Source organism: Anguilla anguilla, chromosome 3, assembly GCF_013347855.1.
Source record: "Anguilla anguilla isolate fAngAng1 chromosome 3, fAngAng1.pri, whole genome shotgun sequence".
Lineage (NCBI taxonomy): Eukaryota > Metazoa > Chordata > Actinopteri > Anguilliformes > Anguillidae > Anguilla > Anguilla anguilla.
The window spans coordinates 70,953,081-70,972,067 of record NC_049203.1 but is presented as its reverse complement, the minus strand read 5'-3'; the positions used below and the strand labels follow the sequence as shown (position 1 = coordinate 70,972,067).

At 42.2% G+C, this 18,987-nt stretch overlaps 1 protein-coding gene and 2 long non-coding RNA genes across 3 annotated transcripts in view; all 3 read right to left on the bottom strand.

Annotated features, from left to right (window-relative positions):
* LOC118222925 overlaps positions 1 to 18,117 on the bottom strand; it is a 243,830-nt gene extending 225,713 nt beyond the window's left edge. The window contains exons 1-3 of the mRNA XM_035408864.1: positions 18,039 to 18,117; positions 15,565 to 15,855; positions 14,913 to 15,158 (exon numbers count right to left, since the gene is read on the bottom strand). Of these exons, the coding sequence (XP_035264755.1) occupies positions 14,913 to 15,158; positions 15,565 to 15,855; positions 18,039 to 18,099 (598 nt within the window). The 5' untranslated portion in view covers positions 18,100 to 18,117. The remainder of the gene's footprint in view (positions 1 to 14,912; positions 15,159 to 15,564; positions 15,856 to 18,038) is intronic.
* On the bottom strand, positions 8,119 to 10,765 carry LOC118222927. The gene is made up of 4 exons (XR_004764359.1): positions 10,660 to 10,765; positions 10,465 to 10,575; positions 9,966 to 10,109; positions 8,119 to 9,881 (listed from the first exon to the last, which is right to left on the bottom strand). It is a non-coding gene; the product is annotated as an uncharacterized LOC118222927 (long non-coding RNA).
* Positions 11,241 to 11,957, bottom strand: LOC118222928. The gene is made up of 3 exons (XR_004764360.1): positions 11,917 to 11,957; positions 11,440 to 11,565; positions 11,241 to 11,355 (listed from the first exon to the last, which is right to left on the bottom strand). It is a non-coding gene; the product is annotated as an uncharacterized LOC118222928 (long non-coding RNA).
* Positions 18,118 to 18,987: the final 870 nt, after the last annotated feature.

Below are 18,987 nucleotides of genomic sequence, written 5' to 3'. Positions count from 1 at the left end.
AGCACTTTGAAATAATGTAAAATGCCACGCTTCTACCTGCTTGGACAGGCAAAAACATTTTTTATTGCCCCACAAAATGGTTGAAAGTGTATTTCAGTAGACAATGTATATTTTTTTTATAACATACAGCTAAATCTTTTGATGAAAGCCCACAATTAACTGGGATTTGGTCATTCAGTAGAAGCAAACTCACCAAACACTTTCACCGTCTGACGATAGTGCACCAGATTTCCCTTGATCTGCAGCTCACCAACATACTCCCCACTGTCAGCCTCTGTGAGACGTGTGAGGGTCAGGGCTCCCGTTGTGAGGTCCAGGATCGTCCGTCCTTTAAACTGTCCGTACTCAACCACCTCCTCCTGGTCAAATTCAACCACCTTATGATTATTCCACTTCCACAAAATTTCCTCCAGGGGACCCTGAACATTAGGCTGTAGTGTGAAGTTCCCATTAGACTGGACAATCATCTCAGGCATGAAATCACCTGCAAGAAAGTATATTAATACAAATCATGAGCAATTTTTTTTTTACTTTAATCTGAGCTAACAGGTTAGCAAGTATACAGATACAGTAAATGCAGTTAGAGAAATGATCAGTTAAGTTCCTTTGCTGACACTAGTCTAGGACACTTATAGGCAAATATAACCCATTCATAATAGAATTTTATGGCTCATTCTTTTGCTCAGGGAAATGCTTTATTTATTTTTTGTGACCTAAATGTAATGAGACCGGGGGCCTCCTTTAAATTGCAGTAATCAGATATTGATTTTACAAACATAAATACTGAGCACTCAAAAAAATCTGAAGAAAACCAGCCTCTGCCCTGTCCAAAGAAGTTGGCTGAAAGGTGTCACACACCCACAAGTGCTTAACTGCTGCAGTTTCCAGGTAACTCCTCGTGTTGTGATTTGCTTTGCACTGTGAGTCTAAGCAAGCGGTTTTCCAAAGCAATGCTACCCATATTTTGCTACATTTGTTCAATGGACTTAGTGCCACTTTTCTCCTCTTGCATATCATATCGTATTTGGTTTTTAAATGTTGTGCCACATCAAAGATATGAATCTACAAAAGTCCAAGTGTATATAAAATCAATGGCATCACTTTAACCAGTGGATCACTGACAGATCTCCCCTTGCACTCTTCTCCACTGAAGCAGCAGGGCAGGGAGGAGCCTAATTTGTCCTTTGGATCCTGTAAGAAACCCCTTCCACACGCAGCGGAAGTATCTGAGTGGTGAAGGAACGCGTGTAGTCTCACCTGGTGCTACTAGAACAGGAGTAATTTAATGATATCTTTATTGACTCCATAATAATGTTTTAACATTTCCTCTGTACCAACAGTTATGCATAGAAGGAGGAGACTGCTTTCCGCCAGTAGTGTGGCTCTATACCGATCGCTATCTATCATGGTAGGCGTGGACGTGCCTCTGGCTTGTGTAGCCTGCATAAATCCTGCTACAACACTAGTGTATAAGCAAGTGACTACAGGGTGCAGATGTCCTGAGTTCTGTGTGTATGCTAGGACCTTAAAACTACTAGGTGTGCAGATGTAAGCTTCAAAGAGGAATGCCAGGTCAAAATGAAGGTAGTTTAGTGTTCAACAGTGGCAATATACAATAGTGCAAAAGTGTGTGTATAGTGAGATGGCTATATGCATATGATGCAAAGGAGACCATATTGACTAGTCTCTCTGAACCATTCCATGTTTCCCCTTGTATACCCAAAAGATAAAATCAAAACACCAAGTCATCAAATAAAGACTCAATCATGACTGAACAGGACATCGATGATCCTGCGTACACTATCTCTGTAAGCATACCGCACCGGGTCCACCTTTGTATCTGGCTGGGCGCTGACCCATAGGTACCAAGATTTAGTCAGCACCCAGCACCCAGCACCAAAGACACCAACTTCTTCTGCATGTCATCAGCTTTCTAACGATACAAAGCATGATTAGACTTTATTATGGAGACCCAAAGGTTCACATAACGCTGATCCAGTAGGATGTTTTCAGCACTGTCTCTCACACCAGCCGACTCCCTCTCAGCACAGTAAACAGTCTATTTCACTCCGAGGGTCTGTTTTACTCTGGGTCACTATTTCACTCTGAGGCAGACTTCTGTGAGCTGCCCTACAGTCCACTCCCAGCCAAATTACTGAAGGAACTCTGACTGGTATGGGGCATGCCTGTGCTTAACCTCCTTAGCTGGCCTTGTTAGCCTCTGGTTTTGTACCCAACTCCTTGACAGTTTCTGTCATCAAGCCCCCGGTGCAAAAGCCTAATTTTTAACCCTGAAATCCTAAAAAACTACAGGCCTACCTTCATTCTCCTCTTCTAAATGGTAAATGGACTGCATTTATATAGCGCTTTTATCCAAAGCGCTTTACAATTGATGCCTCTCATTCGCCAGAGCAGTTAGGGGTTAGGTGTCTTGCTCAAGGACACTTCGACATGTCCAGGGCGGGGTTTGAACTGGCAACCCTCCGACTGCCAGACAATCGGTCTTACCTCCTAAAATACTTGAGAAGGCTGCAGCCAAACAGCTCAGCGCTTTGCTGGAGATGAATAATATTGATGAAAGCCTTCATGTTCATAACCCCATTGCAACACAGAGACCAGATCTAATGACCTCCTTTTAGCCTCAGATCAGAAATCAACTCCTATACTCGTCTTAATTAATCTCAGCACAGCATTTGATTGTGTAGAACAGGGCTGCCCAATCCTGATCCTGAAGGTCTACCTTCAAGTATTTTTTCATTCCAACCCCAACAAACCACATCATAAGAATTAGAGATGTCTTTCAGTTGATAATTAGTAGAATCAAGTGTGCTGAATTAGGGTTAACATTTTATTTTATTTATTTAACCATTATTTAACCAGGAAAACCCCATTGAGATTGAAATCTCTTTTGCAAGGGGGACCTGCCATGAAAAACAAAGTTACCCAACAAGACTTATACCTAACAAAATGTACAAACATCAAATGTGGGATGAGACAGAGGTGTAACAATAATTAAAAGTAGAGCAGAGGTTAAGAGGTTAAAAGCAGGAGCATACTTCGGTCACAGAGTCATAAATTGAAATTAAAACCTATAGGATGGAAGGATGGATCTCCAGGAACAGGACTGGGCAGCTCTGCTGCAGACCATGAAATTATTTGGCGCACACACAAGAATTTGCAGGCAAGTACTCCAATGATTGAGATCATACCTGACAGACAGATTTCAGTTTGTTCATGTTAATGATAAATCCTCAGACCACTGTAGGGTCAAATGCAGGGTCCTACAGGGCTCTGTCCTTAGGTCTTTGCTGTTCGACATTCTACCTTTTTCATTTATTTATCACTTTTTACTGAAAAACATACATACAATGTACTGCCGCTGACTTACAAATCACTTTATGGTCCAGCCCCCTCAAACCTTTCCAACCTGCTCACACTGTATGTTCCCACACAAATTTTCCATTCCCAAGATTCAGGACATCTTGTCCTCAAAATTAAAAATAACAAACAGTACATGGCAAAGCTTTTTCATACAGAGCCCCTCTGCTGAGGAACTGTCAGCCCGACCATGTCAGGGAAGCAGAGTCAGTCTGCACTTTAAAAATCAGGCTTAAAACTCACCTCTTCGCCTTGCATTTTTATAAAACATATTTTTTTCTGCGTTTTAATCTTGTGGTTTTGCATGCTTGTTTTTAAACTATATTTGTATTTTGTAATATTGTTTCGTACAGTGTAGTGACCACTGGGTTAAATTCACTTTAAAATCCAATTTAAACTTGATGTTTGCAAACGACACACCCCATTTTACCCATCATCTACCCATTACCAATGTTTTACAGAACAACGTTAGAATGTGAAGCCTGAGTTGACGGATACCGACAGCCTACAGACGCAGCTAGCAGCTGCTCATCCCTCCTGTCTACACCCACCGTTCTAAATTTAACATAGGGCCTATATTACACTAAAATAAAATAAAAACGTCTCGTTTAAGTGTTTACGCCCATGTTGCTGTAACCTAATCGGTCTCAATCTGTTTACCTATGATGGCAATTCGTTCTGACAAATCATTAACTCGCGGAGCGGTTTCTGTTTCCGGATATCATGTATGTGGCAACATGTTTGTTTATTGTGTCGTTTACATGCAGTCCGTGTCTCTGTAATAGTGTTCACTCGTTGAGCGTTCGCCGGAATATAGACCTAATATTAAAAAAAAAAAAAAAAAAAAAAAACAAACAAACAAAAACGAATTTACAGTTATAAAGTTGCATGGTACTGTCAGAAACTCTATAACAAGGTCAAAGCTTCCACTCATAACAGGTAGGGTCGCTCAACACTGTCCGCAGCGTCCGCGGTCAGAGGCTCTTCCTCAGGCAGAAATCACTCAGGATTCTAACGGCTCTAACTGTAAAAGAGCAGTGCGTGGAACAGAGTCGAGTTCAGCGAAGTCGGCTCGTAGTTTACAGCCTATGTCGTTATTTTAGTTTATATAGATTCATTTGGCATATGAACTAGATCATTAAATGTTACCTCTGAAAAAGGTTCTGACGTAAAACACACAGAACGGATAATTACCGAAACGATTTAGGAAAACAGTTCTCACCAAATTTGAGGTTCGCGAAGATAAATAACGCCGTTGTGATTCTGAAGTGCTTGTCTGCCATTGCCCACCTTCATAGTGGATTTTGGATTTATGAACACACCTTAGTGGGAAGTACCGAATTAGAAAGTGAAAGCGCGTTGTCCACAGTCCTTATTTTTTATAGCTGTGTAAATAGCAGATGAATCCAAATAATACCTACAACAAGCCCAATACTTAACAGCGCCTGTTTAATATTTGCATTGAAAAATTGGAATGTATTGTAACATAAAGGCAAACTTAAATAAGTCAATAAATAAATACACTCAATTATATGTTACAATGAAGATCATAGGGTATTCGATACATGTTGAATCAAAATAAAAATCAATTTTATTTGTAAAGCGCTTTTTCTATTATTAATATTTGTCAAACTGCATGGTTTCAGATCTTTAGACAAAACGTAATTTTAGACAAATGGAAGTTGAGTAAAAACAAAAATTAAAAAAAAAAAATGATTTCATTTATTTAATGAAAACAGTTTCAAACACCCAATGTGAAAGAGGAATTGCTCCCTTAGTTATTCAGTCAACCAATTAACCAAATTTAATTGAGAATCAGATTCAGCTGATTGAACACAGCCAGGCTTGATTGCAGCCAGCCCTGTTGAATCTAAACTCATATTGAACCTTACCATCAGAGTGAAGTAGTCACCACAAAGTTTCTACAACCACACTATGCCACAATCAAAGGAAATCAAAGGAGATGAGAAAAAAGTTGTTGAAATATATCAGTCCGAAAAGTTTACAAAGCCATTTCTAAGGCTCTGGGACTTCGCCTAAATACAATGAGAGCGATTATCTCCAAATGGAAAACCCTTGGAACACTGGTGAATCTTCCCAGGAGTGACCAGCTGGCCAAAATTTCTCCAAGGGTGCAGTGACAACTCTTTAAGGAAGTTCCAAAAGATCCCAGAAGAACATCCAAAGAACTACAGGCCTCTCTAGCCTCAGCTAAGGTCAGGGTTAATGACTCTACAGTAAGACAGAGACTGGGCAAAAATGGGATTCATGGGAGAGGAGCAAGGTAGAAGCCACTGCTATCCAAGTGAAACATCAATGCTGGTCTCACATTTGCAAAAAATGCACCTGGATAATCTCCAAGCCTTTTGGGATAATGTTTTATGGGCAGATCAGTCAAAGGTGGAACCTTTTGGACGACAAGTGTCCCATTATGTGTGGCCTAAAGTAAATACAGCATTTCACAGTCAGATCATTGTACCAACAGCCAAACATGATGGTGGTAGTGTGATGGTGTGTGGATAATTTGCTGCCTTGGGACCTGGACGACTTGCCATTATTTAAGAAACATGAATTTTACTCTATACCAGAAAATACTTAAGGAGAATGACCCATCATCTGTTTGTGAGCTGAAGCATAATTGAGTTATGCAGCAAAACAATGATACACAACATAAAAGCAAGTCCACATCTGCATGGCTGAAAATTTACATTTTTGGAGTGGCCTTGTCAAAGTTTTGACTTGAATCAAATAGAGATTCTGTGACAGGACCTAAAACGAGTAGTTCATGCTCAAAAACCTAACAATTTGTCCTCAATTAAAGCAGTTCTGCAAGGAAGAGTGAGCAAAAATTCCTCCACAGAAATTTGAAAGACTGATATCAAATTATAGGAAGTGTTTGTTTGGAGTTATTGCTGCTAATTGTGGTGCGACCAGTTATTAAGTTTAAAGTGGCAATTACTTTTTCACATGGATGATATGGGTGTTTGGTTACTTTTTCATTAAATAAATGAAATAATAATTTAAATGTGTTTTGTGTTTACTCAAGTTCCCTTTGTCTAATACTATATTTTGTCTTAAGATCTGAAACCATTCTGTGTGAAAAATATGCATTAATAAAGAAAATGAGGTCGCTGTACTTTGAAGTGAGAAAAATGAAATATGCTGTTTCTTATGGTGGGCATGCTCCAAAATATTCAGACCTCCAAAAACAGTGCTTCACTTGAACACCCAAGCCACCCACTGTACCTCATCCAAGAACTATAAACACTAACACACACACACGCATATGCGCACGTGCACACACGCAGACACACACACGCACACACACGCACCCACACGGGCACACACACAGACACACAGACGCACACACACAGACATATATGGTTATATTTCCAGGCACATTTAGGTAGTTGTCTAGGCCTGTAATGTTATGACCACAGCGGCCATGTTTGGTCTTCAATTAAAATCTGAATAGAAATTACAGTATGTCACCACTAGATGGGAGTGTTGCATGATATAGCATTCTGGAGCAGTCTTGACTGTGCATAGTGATTATCACTGTAGTGAAAGTCAAGGACTACACATTAAAAAAACATCTGCTTTACCCGAATAAAAACATTGCATTTTTTTGTACTGAAACATGTGTTTGCTATTTCATTTTTGATTTTTGGTGGGATTGAACAAATCAGTTGCTGTTTACATTGCATATTACTCCATTTTAGACACGGACTCAAAATCTATGCATTCCTTGTGACCCAATTCACAGGCATTGTTTGGTTTATACCCCTTGCTTCTCTTGTCAAAGCCTATTTCCTGTCTGTTTTAACTGCAGCCCTGTCTCATTCTCTCTGACTCTGACTGGACTCCATGTGTTTGTGATCAATGAGCCAGATGTGAGCATCATCCTGAATGCAGCAATCCTGTTCTGCCTCTAGCATGTATCAGAGAAACAATCATATAGAAAAACAATCATATCTCCAGTGCTTTCAGAAGGTATTCAGCTCCTTAGGACCTTTTCTTCTGCATGGGGGATTGTGGTTCAAAGCTGCATGAGGGGGCTGTGACTCGGAGCTGCATGAGGGGGCTGTGGTGTGGAGCTGCATGGGGGGTTGTGGTTCAAAGCTGCATGAGGGGGCTGTGACTTGGAGCTGCATGAGGGGGCTGTGGTTCAAAGCTGCATGAGGGGGCTGTGGTGTGGGGCTCCACACACCTGCCAGGTTCTCAGGGGTGCAGCAGAGTGTCCACTATTTTCACTAAGCAGGAGAGATGAGGGCTTGCGTATTACAGTGAGATTTAAATTACTGCTTGCTGAAATTCCCCGGTGAGTGAGACGACATCGATGACTGAAGGTGCTCGTCACAGCACTAATCTGGCCTGTGTGCAGGGCCTACTGGAGTTAGACAGCGCTGTGTTCTGCAGCTGGGATGTACAGAGGATGGCAAGGCAGAGCTGAGGGTCTTTGGGCTTTATGTGGTCAAAAGGCATGAAGTACAGGTAGGGTTGTGTTACACCTGGCTCCCCTATTGGTCAGATGGCATAGACTCTCCATACAGTGTATACCTACTGTACATGAGAATAACAAAATACATTTCAAATAGATAACAATACAAAACAGGGCATGGGATATTATAGAATGAATAAAAATAAAGTAATTCAATGATATAAGACCCATAATGATTCAAAAAGAGCCTTCAATTTAATAGAAAATACAATATCACAACAACAAACGATTTATTCTAGACTGGTTCTGCTAATACATAGATTCATTTCTTCATAATTGTGGGCTTCAGTATATAAAAGTGACAGGGGCTGCACTGGTGCACATCACACACTATAATCTACAGATCATGAAAGAGAATTGAGAAGGATTAGCACAGAAACACCTCCATAGCTGGCCAAAAGTGTAAGGTGGCTGACAGGTGTGGATCCAAGTGGTATAGGGCTACACATGAGGGAAACAATCAAACAATCAATTAACCAATCATTGCATTAATTTAGCAATTATACCCCTGGGTAGAACACCAGAGGGAGAGACACTAGGGAGGAGAGAGGGAGACGGGGACAAAAAGGAGTTAAATACAGAACAGAACATGGTGGGGTGTGGCAGCAATACGACTGGCTCCCCTGATAAAAAAGTGAAAATAAATTATAGCTGCTGCTGCTAGCCAACAAAGGTATAACACCAGTTAGCTAGATTAGATAACAGACTTTCATCAAGAATTTATCTACCATTTACATGGAAATTAGACACCAAATATTGCAGGAATTACAGGGTATGAATTTGATATTAATTAGAACTTCATATGACAGATGCAGATTTACTAACACACACACACACAGAACACAAAACACATCCCAGGAGCAGATGTATAAAGCAAACAAAGTAAATTAAAAAGAGGAAGGGATCTGGTTAAATTCATACAATTTACACCCATTAAAAAATATGCTTGTGTCTTACGCACTGTAGCACCGCTCAGAGTTTAAATGATCTCCTGTGTTCTCAGGCTTAGGAGCTGCTTTTCCTGTGTCTGCAGTCTTTTCATCCTGTGGTCATGTGACTCAGTGTCCCACTGTCCTGTGTCTCTCCCTCCTGTGTGCTCTGGGACAGTCCTGCTCAATGGTATAGGGGTGTTTTAGGGGCTGTAGGGGTTTAGGGGCTTTATAGGGGCTGTAGGGTTTCGGGGGCTTTTCTGGGAGGGACTTCACCCCTCTGTCCTGTGACTCCGTCCTCTCCTCTCTCCCTCTCTTCTTCTCTTCCTCTGCCTCAGAGGTGCTGTTGGGCTCCAGATTTGGGCCTGATGTTGGGCTTTCCTCTGCACAGCAGGACTCCTCACTTGCCCCAGTGTGAGGGGGGGAACGGGCTGTGGTGTCTGGGAGTCCCTGGGCTGGATCAGCTGTGCTTAATGGCTCAGTGGACGGGACACTTAGATTTTCCTCTGCTGATGTAGGGTCTATATCCTGATCTGAATCTGGTTTTGGGACACTTTCGTCCCCTCCCCCTCCTGCCTCACTACACTGGGCTGCCCCCCCATCGGTGTCTGGACCCCATCTCAGAATATCCTCCTCTTCCTCTGAGCTGCTGGGGAGCTCCTGGGCTGGATCTGCTGTTGGGTTCTCAGCTCCTCCCCCTCCTGCCCCACTGGGCTGAGCTCCGCCCCCATCACTACCTCCATCCTGCCCCTCCCCCTCCCCCTCCCCCTCCTCTCTCTGCCTCTGGGCTCCTGCTCTCTGATTGGTTCCAGTCTCATCAGTAGATTCTGCTGCTGCTGCTCTTTCTGTTTTCTCTTCCTGGTCCTGATTCTGTACTGGAGCTGGATGGGGGGGAGAAGAGGGGCTGGATGGGGGACTATGGAAGGTCTACTCTTCATTTTCTGTTTTGGGTGGAGCAGCAGGTGGAGACACAGGAGCGCTGAATGGGACAGTGCCAGAGGAGGGGTGTTGAGAGTTCCCCCCCTCAGTCTCCACTCCACTCTCTTCAGAATCTTTACCCTGATTTAGTGATTCTGTGTAAAAATGAAATGAAATATTAAATATGATGTAAAGCAGGTAACTGTATGGCAGGTTACCTGCTGCTTCTCTGTACTTACCTGTCTGACTCTCCTCCTGTGAAATTCCAGCACTCCCATCAGTCCCTTTGTGCTGCTCAGTCAGTGCTGTCTTCTGATGCTCATCCTGGGTCTTAACTGGGCTCCACCCACTTTCAATAAGTTTTGCCATTTCCTGAACTTTTACTGTAGAAACAGGGGAAATATGGCTGTGTATCCTGAGTACAGTACAAATGCAAGGAGGCTCACAGGTGAATATCTGATCCTGCTTTATATCAAGGCCAGGATTCAATTCCCATTTGTCCTTGCTGCTCACACAGAATAATGCAAGGGCTATTTTTTTATCTTAAGCAATACAGTGTAATAAATTCAAAATATTCACCCTGAATTAATCTTTCTATGGAGAAATAAAAGAAATCTACCTAAATAAATCTACCTGTAAATGTATCTGAGCAGCAAGTGCACCTGCACAAGAGAATGAGCAGGAACAGATGCCTGAGTCTCTCACTGAGAATGTTACCTGCTGCTTCTCTGTACTTACTTTTCTGACTGTCCTGTGGAATTCCAGCACACTCATTAGGTGTTTTGTGGGCTGCCCCCCCCTCAGTCTCCACTCCACTTTCTTCAGAATGTTCACCCCGATTTAGTGATTCTGTGGAAAAATGAAATGAAATATTAAATATGATGTAAAGCAGGTGACTGATTGGCAGGTTACCTGCTGCTTCTCTGTACTTACTTTTCTGACTCTCCTGTGGAATTCCAGCACACTCATTAGGTGTTTTGTGGGCTGCCCCCCCCTCAGTCTCCACTCCACTTTCTTCAGAATGTTCACCCCGATTTAGTGATTCTGTGGAAAAATGAAATGAAATATTAAATATGATGTAAAACATGTGACTGATTGGCAGGTTACCTGCTGCTTCTCTGTACTTACTTTTCTGACTCTCCTGTGGAATTCCAGCACACTCATTAGGTGTTTTGTGGGCTGCCCCCCCCTCAGTCTCCACTCCACTTTCTTCAGAATGTTCACCCCGATTTAGTGATTCTGTGGGAAAATGAAATGAAATATTAAATATGATGTAAAACAGGTGACTGATTGACAGGTTACCTGCTGCTTCTCTGTACTTACTTTTCTGACTCTCCTGTGGAATTCCAGCACACTCATTAGGTGTTTTGTGGGCTGCCCCCCCCTCAGTCTCCACTCCACTCTCTTCAGAATGTTCACCCCGATTTAGTGATTCTGTGGAAAAATGAAATGAAATATTAAATATGATGTAAAGCAGGTGACTGATTGGCAGGTTACCTGCTGCTTCTCTGTACTTACTTTTCTGACTCTCCTGTGGAATTCCAGCACACTCATTAGGTGTTTTGTGGGCTGCCCCCCCCTCAGTCTCCACTCCACTTTCTTCAGAATGTTCACCCCGATTTAGTGATTCTGTGGAAAAATGAAATGAAATATAAAACCTGATGTAAAGCAGGTGACTGATTGGCAGGTTACCTGCTGCTTCTCTGTACTTACCTGTCTGACTGTCCTCCTGTGGAATTCCAGCACTCCCATCAGTCCCTTTGTGCTGCTCAGTCAGTGCTGTCTTCTGATGCTCATCATGGGTCTTACCTGGGATAAACCAGCCTAAAGCCAGCTTTGCTGCAGAAACAGAGGAAATAACGTACATTTTCTGTACCTATAGGGTACCACCCCGTGACACATGTTTGTAGTTTTTTAGACACCTTTTAGTACGCTTCTTTCTGAAAGTGTACTTTATTTATTGCTGTAGTCTATCCCAGCTCAAATACATTCTGTACTCAGTGTACTGTTCCCTTAGTCTCACCATGTTCTCCTGCTCTCTCATTCTCTCTCTCTGTCACACACACACACACACACACACACAGCGACTGAGCAACAACTGCACCTGCATGTAACAGAATCACCAGGTACAGCTGTCTGAGTCTCTACTCTCAGTCAGATGTGTGTTCTGATGCTCATCACAGGTCTTACCTGCGCCCAGCAAGTCTCCATACAGCTCTGCTGTTTCCAGAGGGCCTACTGCAGAAACAGAGGAAATAAGGTTGTGTGTGCTGAGTACAGTACAAATGCAAGGAGGCTCACAGGTGAACATCTGATCCTGCTTTATATTAAGGCCAGGATTCAATCCCCATTTGTCCTCACTGCTCACACAGAATAGTGCAAGGGTTATTTTTTTTTATCTTAACCAATACAGTTTAATAAATTTAAAATATTCACCCTGAATTAATCTTTCTATAGAGAAATGAAATAGATCTACCTAAATAAATCTACCTGTAAATGTATCTGAACAGCAAGAGCACCTGCACACAAGAGAATGAGCAGGAGCAGCTGCCTGAGTCTCTCACTGAGAATGTTACCTGCTGCTTCTCTGTACTTACCTGTCTGACTCTCCTGTGAAATTCCAGCACTCCCATCGGGTGCTTTGTGTGCTGCCCCCCCATCGGTGTCTGGACCGCTTCCTGTTTCCTCTTCCTGGTCCTGATTCTGTACTGGAGCTGGTGCTGAATGGGGGGGAGAATTAGGGGGGTGGGGAGGAGAGGGGCTGGATTCGGGAGGGTGGATTGTCTCCTCTTCATTTTCTGTTTTGGGTGGAGCAGCAGGTGGAGACTCAGGAGCGCTGAACGGGACAGTGCCAGAGGAGGGGTGTTTAGAGTTCCCCCCCTCAGTCTCCACTCCTCTCTCTTCAGAATCTTCACCCTGATTTAGTGATTCTGCGGAGAAATTAAATGAAATATGAAATCTGAGCTAAAACAGGTGACTGATTGGCAGGTTACCTGCTGCTTCTCTGTACTTACCTGTCTGACTCTCCTCCTGTGAAATTCCAGCACTCCCATCAGTCGCTTTGTGCTGCTCAGCCAGTGCTGTCTTCTGACACTCATCATGGGTCTTACCTGGATTCAGCATGTCTTTACCTAGCTCTGCGCTTTCCTGGACACTTCCTGTAGAAACAGAGGAAATAAGGCTGTGTGTGCTGAGTACAGTACAAATGCAAGGAGGCTCACAGGTGAATATCTGATCCTGCTTTACATCAAGGCCAGGATTCAATCCCCATGTTTCCTCACTCTTCACACACAATAATGCATGTAATGCAGTTATATTTGCTCTTCACCTTCACAATTTGGCAAATTCAAAGTAAAAGTCTAGCACTTTATATTTAAATTCTGACCCAAAGTTAAGGACAAGTGTTGACTTGTGACTGGGGATAGAAAATGTATGGTTAGTCACTTATTGGACATTTACAAAAGGTTTATATGATAAATTATCTGATTAATCATCTAAAATACTTAACGGTCAACAGTTAAGGGTCGAGCCGACTCAAGAAATTTCAAATTTAATTAATGGCTTGAAAAATGTCCACAATGTTTTATGGGTATTTTGCAATTTATTTCCTTCCTGAACTGACTGAACTGCAGGGTAATTGATCCCAACCCTGAAACAGAGGCATTTCAGTACCGCTGTTTCATTATGAGACACGTTTCTGTTCAGCGCAGAGTTAATTCTGCCTTACCTGGAGTTTCCTCAACATTTTCAGGGTCTGCTGGTAATAGCTGTTGTCTTTCTGTTTCAAAAGAAATGTTTCACAGATTTAGTTTATTATCTAGTTTTACCAGCAGCACGCCTACCTCTGAAGTGTATGAATATGAATACATCTGATTTGAATACATTTGTCATTGAGTACTGTATAGGCATACATTGTATAGATGTTAATTCTTTGGAGGAAACCTGCAGCTGCAGTGTTTTAAGTTCGGAGATAAAGTACCAGAGGGAGTGATGTCATCACCCTAACTAAGGCCAGAGTGAATAACACTGTTCTGCAGCTCACCATTTACTGCAGCTTCAGAGTCTCTCTCTCCCAGTCTTGCCTTTTCTACAATATAAGATATGAAATATTATTCAATACTCATCGTGCTTCACAGTAGCATCATCATAAATACCACCATCATTTCTACAGCTTACCCCCAGATTGAGCTTCCATGTCCTCTTCATTTTGTCTTTCTACAATGTAAAATATGATTTTTATTATTATTAGTCCTGGGTGTAGTAGCGCTAATGTATGAGCTTTCAGTCCCACAGTATTGGAGAGCTTGTGCTCATTTTATGGAGACAACAGGAGTGCAGCCCTACTGAATCCAGTCCTGAGTAACTGCTCCAGAAACAGCAGGATCTGCATATGGATGTGTTTATTAATATCATTTAAAGTATTATTCTAAAAGACTCTTACTTTTGTAGAATTTCTTGTAGTAAAATAAAAGCAATCCCACAATGATGAAGATGAGGAGGACGAGCACTACAGAAATCACAACAGAGGCGCTTCCTAAAAACAAAGAAAAACAGAACATGTTAGAAAAATATAAAAGATAAAGCTCAACCATTTTGATCTGACTATTGAAAGATGTATATAAATATATTTCTGTGTGTATATATTTCTGACTTTACAAGATGATTTATTTAGTTCCCTGTGTTAATGAAATGGCAGTTAATTTGAAGTTGACTGGTTGCTCAGCACCAGCTGTCTCAGCTGACAGTGCTGGGGATGATTGGGGTCAGTAGTAATCAATGTGCCCCAGTCATGTTTCAGAGACTGTGGGGTAGATGGGGCACCTGAGCATTTAACCCCTAGTAGGACCCCGACAGTACCGTGAACAGGGCCTTTACCCAGCACTCTATGATGTAGACCAGAGGGATAAATTTGGGTGGAAGTCCCATGGAATTCACAGGATAGCACAGAAAGGCTGGTAACCCCAGGAGAACAGCAGAACATGAACAAATTTTAAATTATGCAAGTGGAAAAAAAATTGAAGCGTGATTAACTCAAATTAAAAACTCTGGTTAAAAGCATTAAACTACAGACCTGCATTGCAACTGGAACAGCTACCCAAACCTGTGAAATGAGCATTAGCGGTGGACTGTGGCAGCCAGGATGGCAGGCCTTTGCTCAGTCCCTACATCAGCTGAGTGGGCCTTACCTGGAGCAGGGAAGCAGCTCTTTACAGGAAAGTCTGTTCTGCTCTCACCCACAGGGTTGTGCAGCACACAGGTGTAGACTGCATCAGAGCTCTCTGCTGCCTCTATCTTTAGCTGGGACCCTGGCTGGGGCTTTATGGCAGGCCCCTCCCACCTGTACTGAGTGCTTGGTCTGTCGCCCCCAGAGCACAGCAGAGTTACTGAGGGGCCGTTCACTTGGCAGGTGACTGCTGGTTTACCTACAGCATCTACATGGAGAACAAAGGCTTGTGACCTCACAGCTAACTTTAGCATTGTCTTTCATGGATTAACACACCTGACCCACATGATTGATTAATATAAAGCGCTTTTTTACTGGAACACTTATGGTTGAGAACTCTGTGAAACTACAGGTATAACTTTTGTGTCATTTAGCGATATTCACACCCATAACCGTGTGGTTACAGACCGACTTGTGAAGCGCTTTGAAATAATGAAAAAATGCCATGCTTCTACCTGCTTGGACAGGCAAAAACATTTTTTTATTGCCCCACAAAATGGTTGAAAGTGTATTTCAGTAGACAATGTATATATTTTTTATAACATACAGCTACATTTTTTTGATGAAAGCCCACAATTAACTGGGATTTGGTCATTCAGTAAAAGCAAACTCACCAAACACTTTCACCATCTGACGATGGTGCACCAGCTCTCCCTTGATCTGCAGCTCACCAACATACTCCCCACTGTCAGCCTCTGTGAGATTTGTGAGGGTCAGGGCTCCCGTTGTGAGGTCCAGGATCGTCCGTCCTTTAAACCGTCCGTAGTCAACCACCTTCTTCTGGTAAAATTCAACCACCTTGTTTTCATTCCACCTCCACAAAATGTCCTCTGGGGGACTCTGAACATTGGGCTGCAGTGTGAAGTTCCCATTAGACTGGACAATGATCTCAGATGTGACATCACCTGCAAGAAAGCCAGAGGCATTGATGTGGATGATTAACTGGATTTTTAAAATGTATTTTATTTATTTATTCATTTATTTAATTTTGAGTGTGTGCTGTGAAGCCCAGAAAGTCTTTTATAAATACTTTTACCCACTGAATACCCTTTATAATATATGTGAATCTTTCACTTATTAAGAATAAAAAACAGACCAAAGTCTGCGTACATTTTACTACAGCAGATATTATTTCAGGTATATTCATGTAAATTCCTGTTCTTTTTTTTAAGACATCAGAAAAAATATGCTCGCTCTCAACAGAATCTGCTAACGACCTAATCTGAGATTAGCCGGTATGCAGGTATAGTGAAAGAACCGAGAAACCTAAACTTGGAGACTCGCTTGTAATGCGTTAAATTCCTTGGTTGGCACTAGTCCTGGACACCCAGAACATACAACATTTTGACAAACTCATTCATAACACCTGGCATTTTATGGATATGTATTTTTCACTGGGAAACAGGTAATATTTGTTGACTTTACAAGAGGATAAATGCTGGGCAAATTAGAAAGGCGACACACCCAGAAGTGTTTATATGCTGCAGACAGTTCATAGGTTGCTGTGTTATCTTTATAATCTACACAATACTGCGCATCCAAACAAGCCCTCCTCCAATGCAGTGCTGCCCGTATTTCCTACATTTGTTCCAGGAACTTGCCCCCGAGTTTTCTCCTGTGTATCTGCTATTTTGTATTTTTAAATGTTGTGCTACAGAAACGATTCAATTCTGTAAAAGTCGTCTTGCATATAAAATATATTGTGTCAGTTTAATATTTGCAAACAGCACACTCCTGTGACTGTATTGGTTCATATAACAACCTTAGAAGTCCTAAAACACATGGTAAATGGTCTACATTTATATAGCGCTTTTATCCAAAGCGCTTTACAATTGATGCCTCTCATTCACCCATTCACTCACACACCAACGGTGAAAGGCTGCCATGCAAGGTACCAATCAGCTCGTTGGGGGCAATTAGGAGTTAGGTGTCTTGCTCAGGGACACTTCGACATGCCCAGGGAGGGGGATCAAACCGGCAACCCTTCGACTGCCAGACAACCGCTCTTACCTCCTGAGCTATGTCATACAATAGTAACTACACATACAATAGCTACTAACAGGTCTAATATATTTTATAACCACCAGCAGTATTTTCACTTGGTGTAGAAACCACTGAAAATATTTACGACCAACCGCTTACGGGCCTCGTAATGTGAATTGACACCGACTCTATTGTCATTGAGCATTTTGGATGACAGACTGCGAGTTTGAGTCTGTAGCAGCTGTGTTCCTGGTTTTTACTCTTAGTAGTTATTCTAATATTCTAATTACCGGACAGTAGACTATTAAAATAAATTATTTAATGCAGGGGGGTTGGGGCACACTGTTCCGTTTACTAGAATAACTGACCGATATGGAGTACAGACTCTGATAAGAAACAAATAGTTTTTTAAGCCTGTTAAAACAGAATCTAATAGCCTACAGACACAAAGTGTGCCTCAGCTCATCTCTCCTGTCTACATTTACATTATAAACGTAAAATATACTATGTTTAGGTTAAATATAATGTCTCATTTAAGTCTTTCGCTTTCACTCATATGTTTGACGTCTATATATCTATATAGACGTCACGAAAAAGGCGTTAACTCACACGGCAGTCTCTGCAACCCGATATAGCACTTATCCCATATTACATTTTGACGAAAATGTCGTACTATATTCAGTAGGCTATGTCGGCTGCGTAGCCTTCTGTCTTAAGTTTCCCTGAAGATGTGCCCACTCGTTGAGTACACTAGAATATAATTCATAAGTAGAAAATCATACAGTAACGTCAGAAACTCGGCGAAACCGTCAAATGCAAAACAGGTAGGCTCGTTCCATACAGTCAACACCGCCGGCGGTCATAGGCTCTTCCTCAGGCAGAAATCTCACAGGATTTTAACGGCTCTAACTGTAAAAGTGCAGTGCAGTGGCACAGAGCGGAGTTCAGTGAATTTAAGTCCGTAGTTTACAGCCTGTAGGCTACGGTTGTATTAGTTTTGCCTACTTTTGGTTTATTTTGCATATTAACATGATAGTTAAACAAGCAACATGTGAAAAAGTAAACCATACAATGAATAATTACCGAGACGAGTCACAGTTCTTACCAAATTTGAAGTTTGCGAAGATGAAGAATAACGCCGTGACACTGAGGTGCTTGTCTGCCATTGCGCGCTTTCATAGCCTATTTGACTTCGGACTTTAATACACACCTAAGGTGAAGTACCTGATGTGAAAGTGAAACTATGTGTGCATGCGGCATACCCCCATTCCCAAAACGGTTATTAGCTACTTGGATCTAGACTGCTGTGATTTGGGGGACAGACAGAGAGATTTTTGGGGGGCATCTTTTTATTCAAGACACAGTGTGCGATACAGTTTACAGGGCTGCATCGCATAGTGATATTTTATCTATCTATATCTATAAGGTTGACTCGATCTTTTTCGTTTAATTTATGCGCATGCCCATGTGTGTATGGAAGTTAATATCAGACTCCGAGATCGGGTAGGATTCTGCGTTAACGCGATCACGGGGAGAACATACTAACTCCACACAGAAAGGCCCAGACCGGGATTCAAACCCAGGACCTTCTTGCTGTGAGGCGGCAGTGTGACAGTGCTGTCCATTGCACCGCCATGCTGCCCTTGTAATCAGAATGTCTTGGCCGGTATTGATATAGGGAATAAAGAACAACTGGATAAATGCATATTTTATTAATTTACAGACTTCCCCAACTCATCACTGGGCTAGGAGTTCGCCTGCCAGCCAGCTAGGTAGCACGTATTGCTACAGCTGTAACCTGTTACGTGCCAGGTTTGTTTTTCTGTCGGTCTCATTATCCCGTGAGGTCTGTTACGGGTCACTCCGCCATTGGTGAAGAAGAAGGAAGAGTGCGCCGTTTCCCCCCCAGTCCTCTTCTGCGGACCTGCCTGGCGGCCAATGAGGAACAGACCCACACCTATAAATACCTAACATTGTCAGTTACACCTCGGTGTGTGTCTTGGTTTTGAATGTTCGTTCAGTTCTGTAATACTCGTGTGACTTAGTGCTATTTT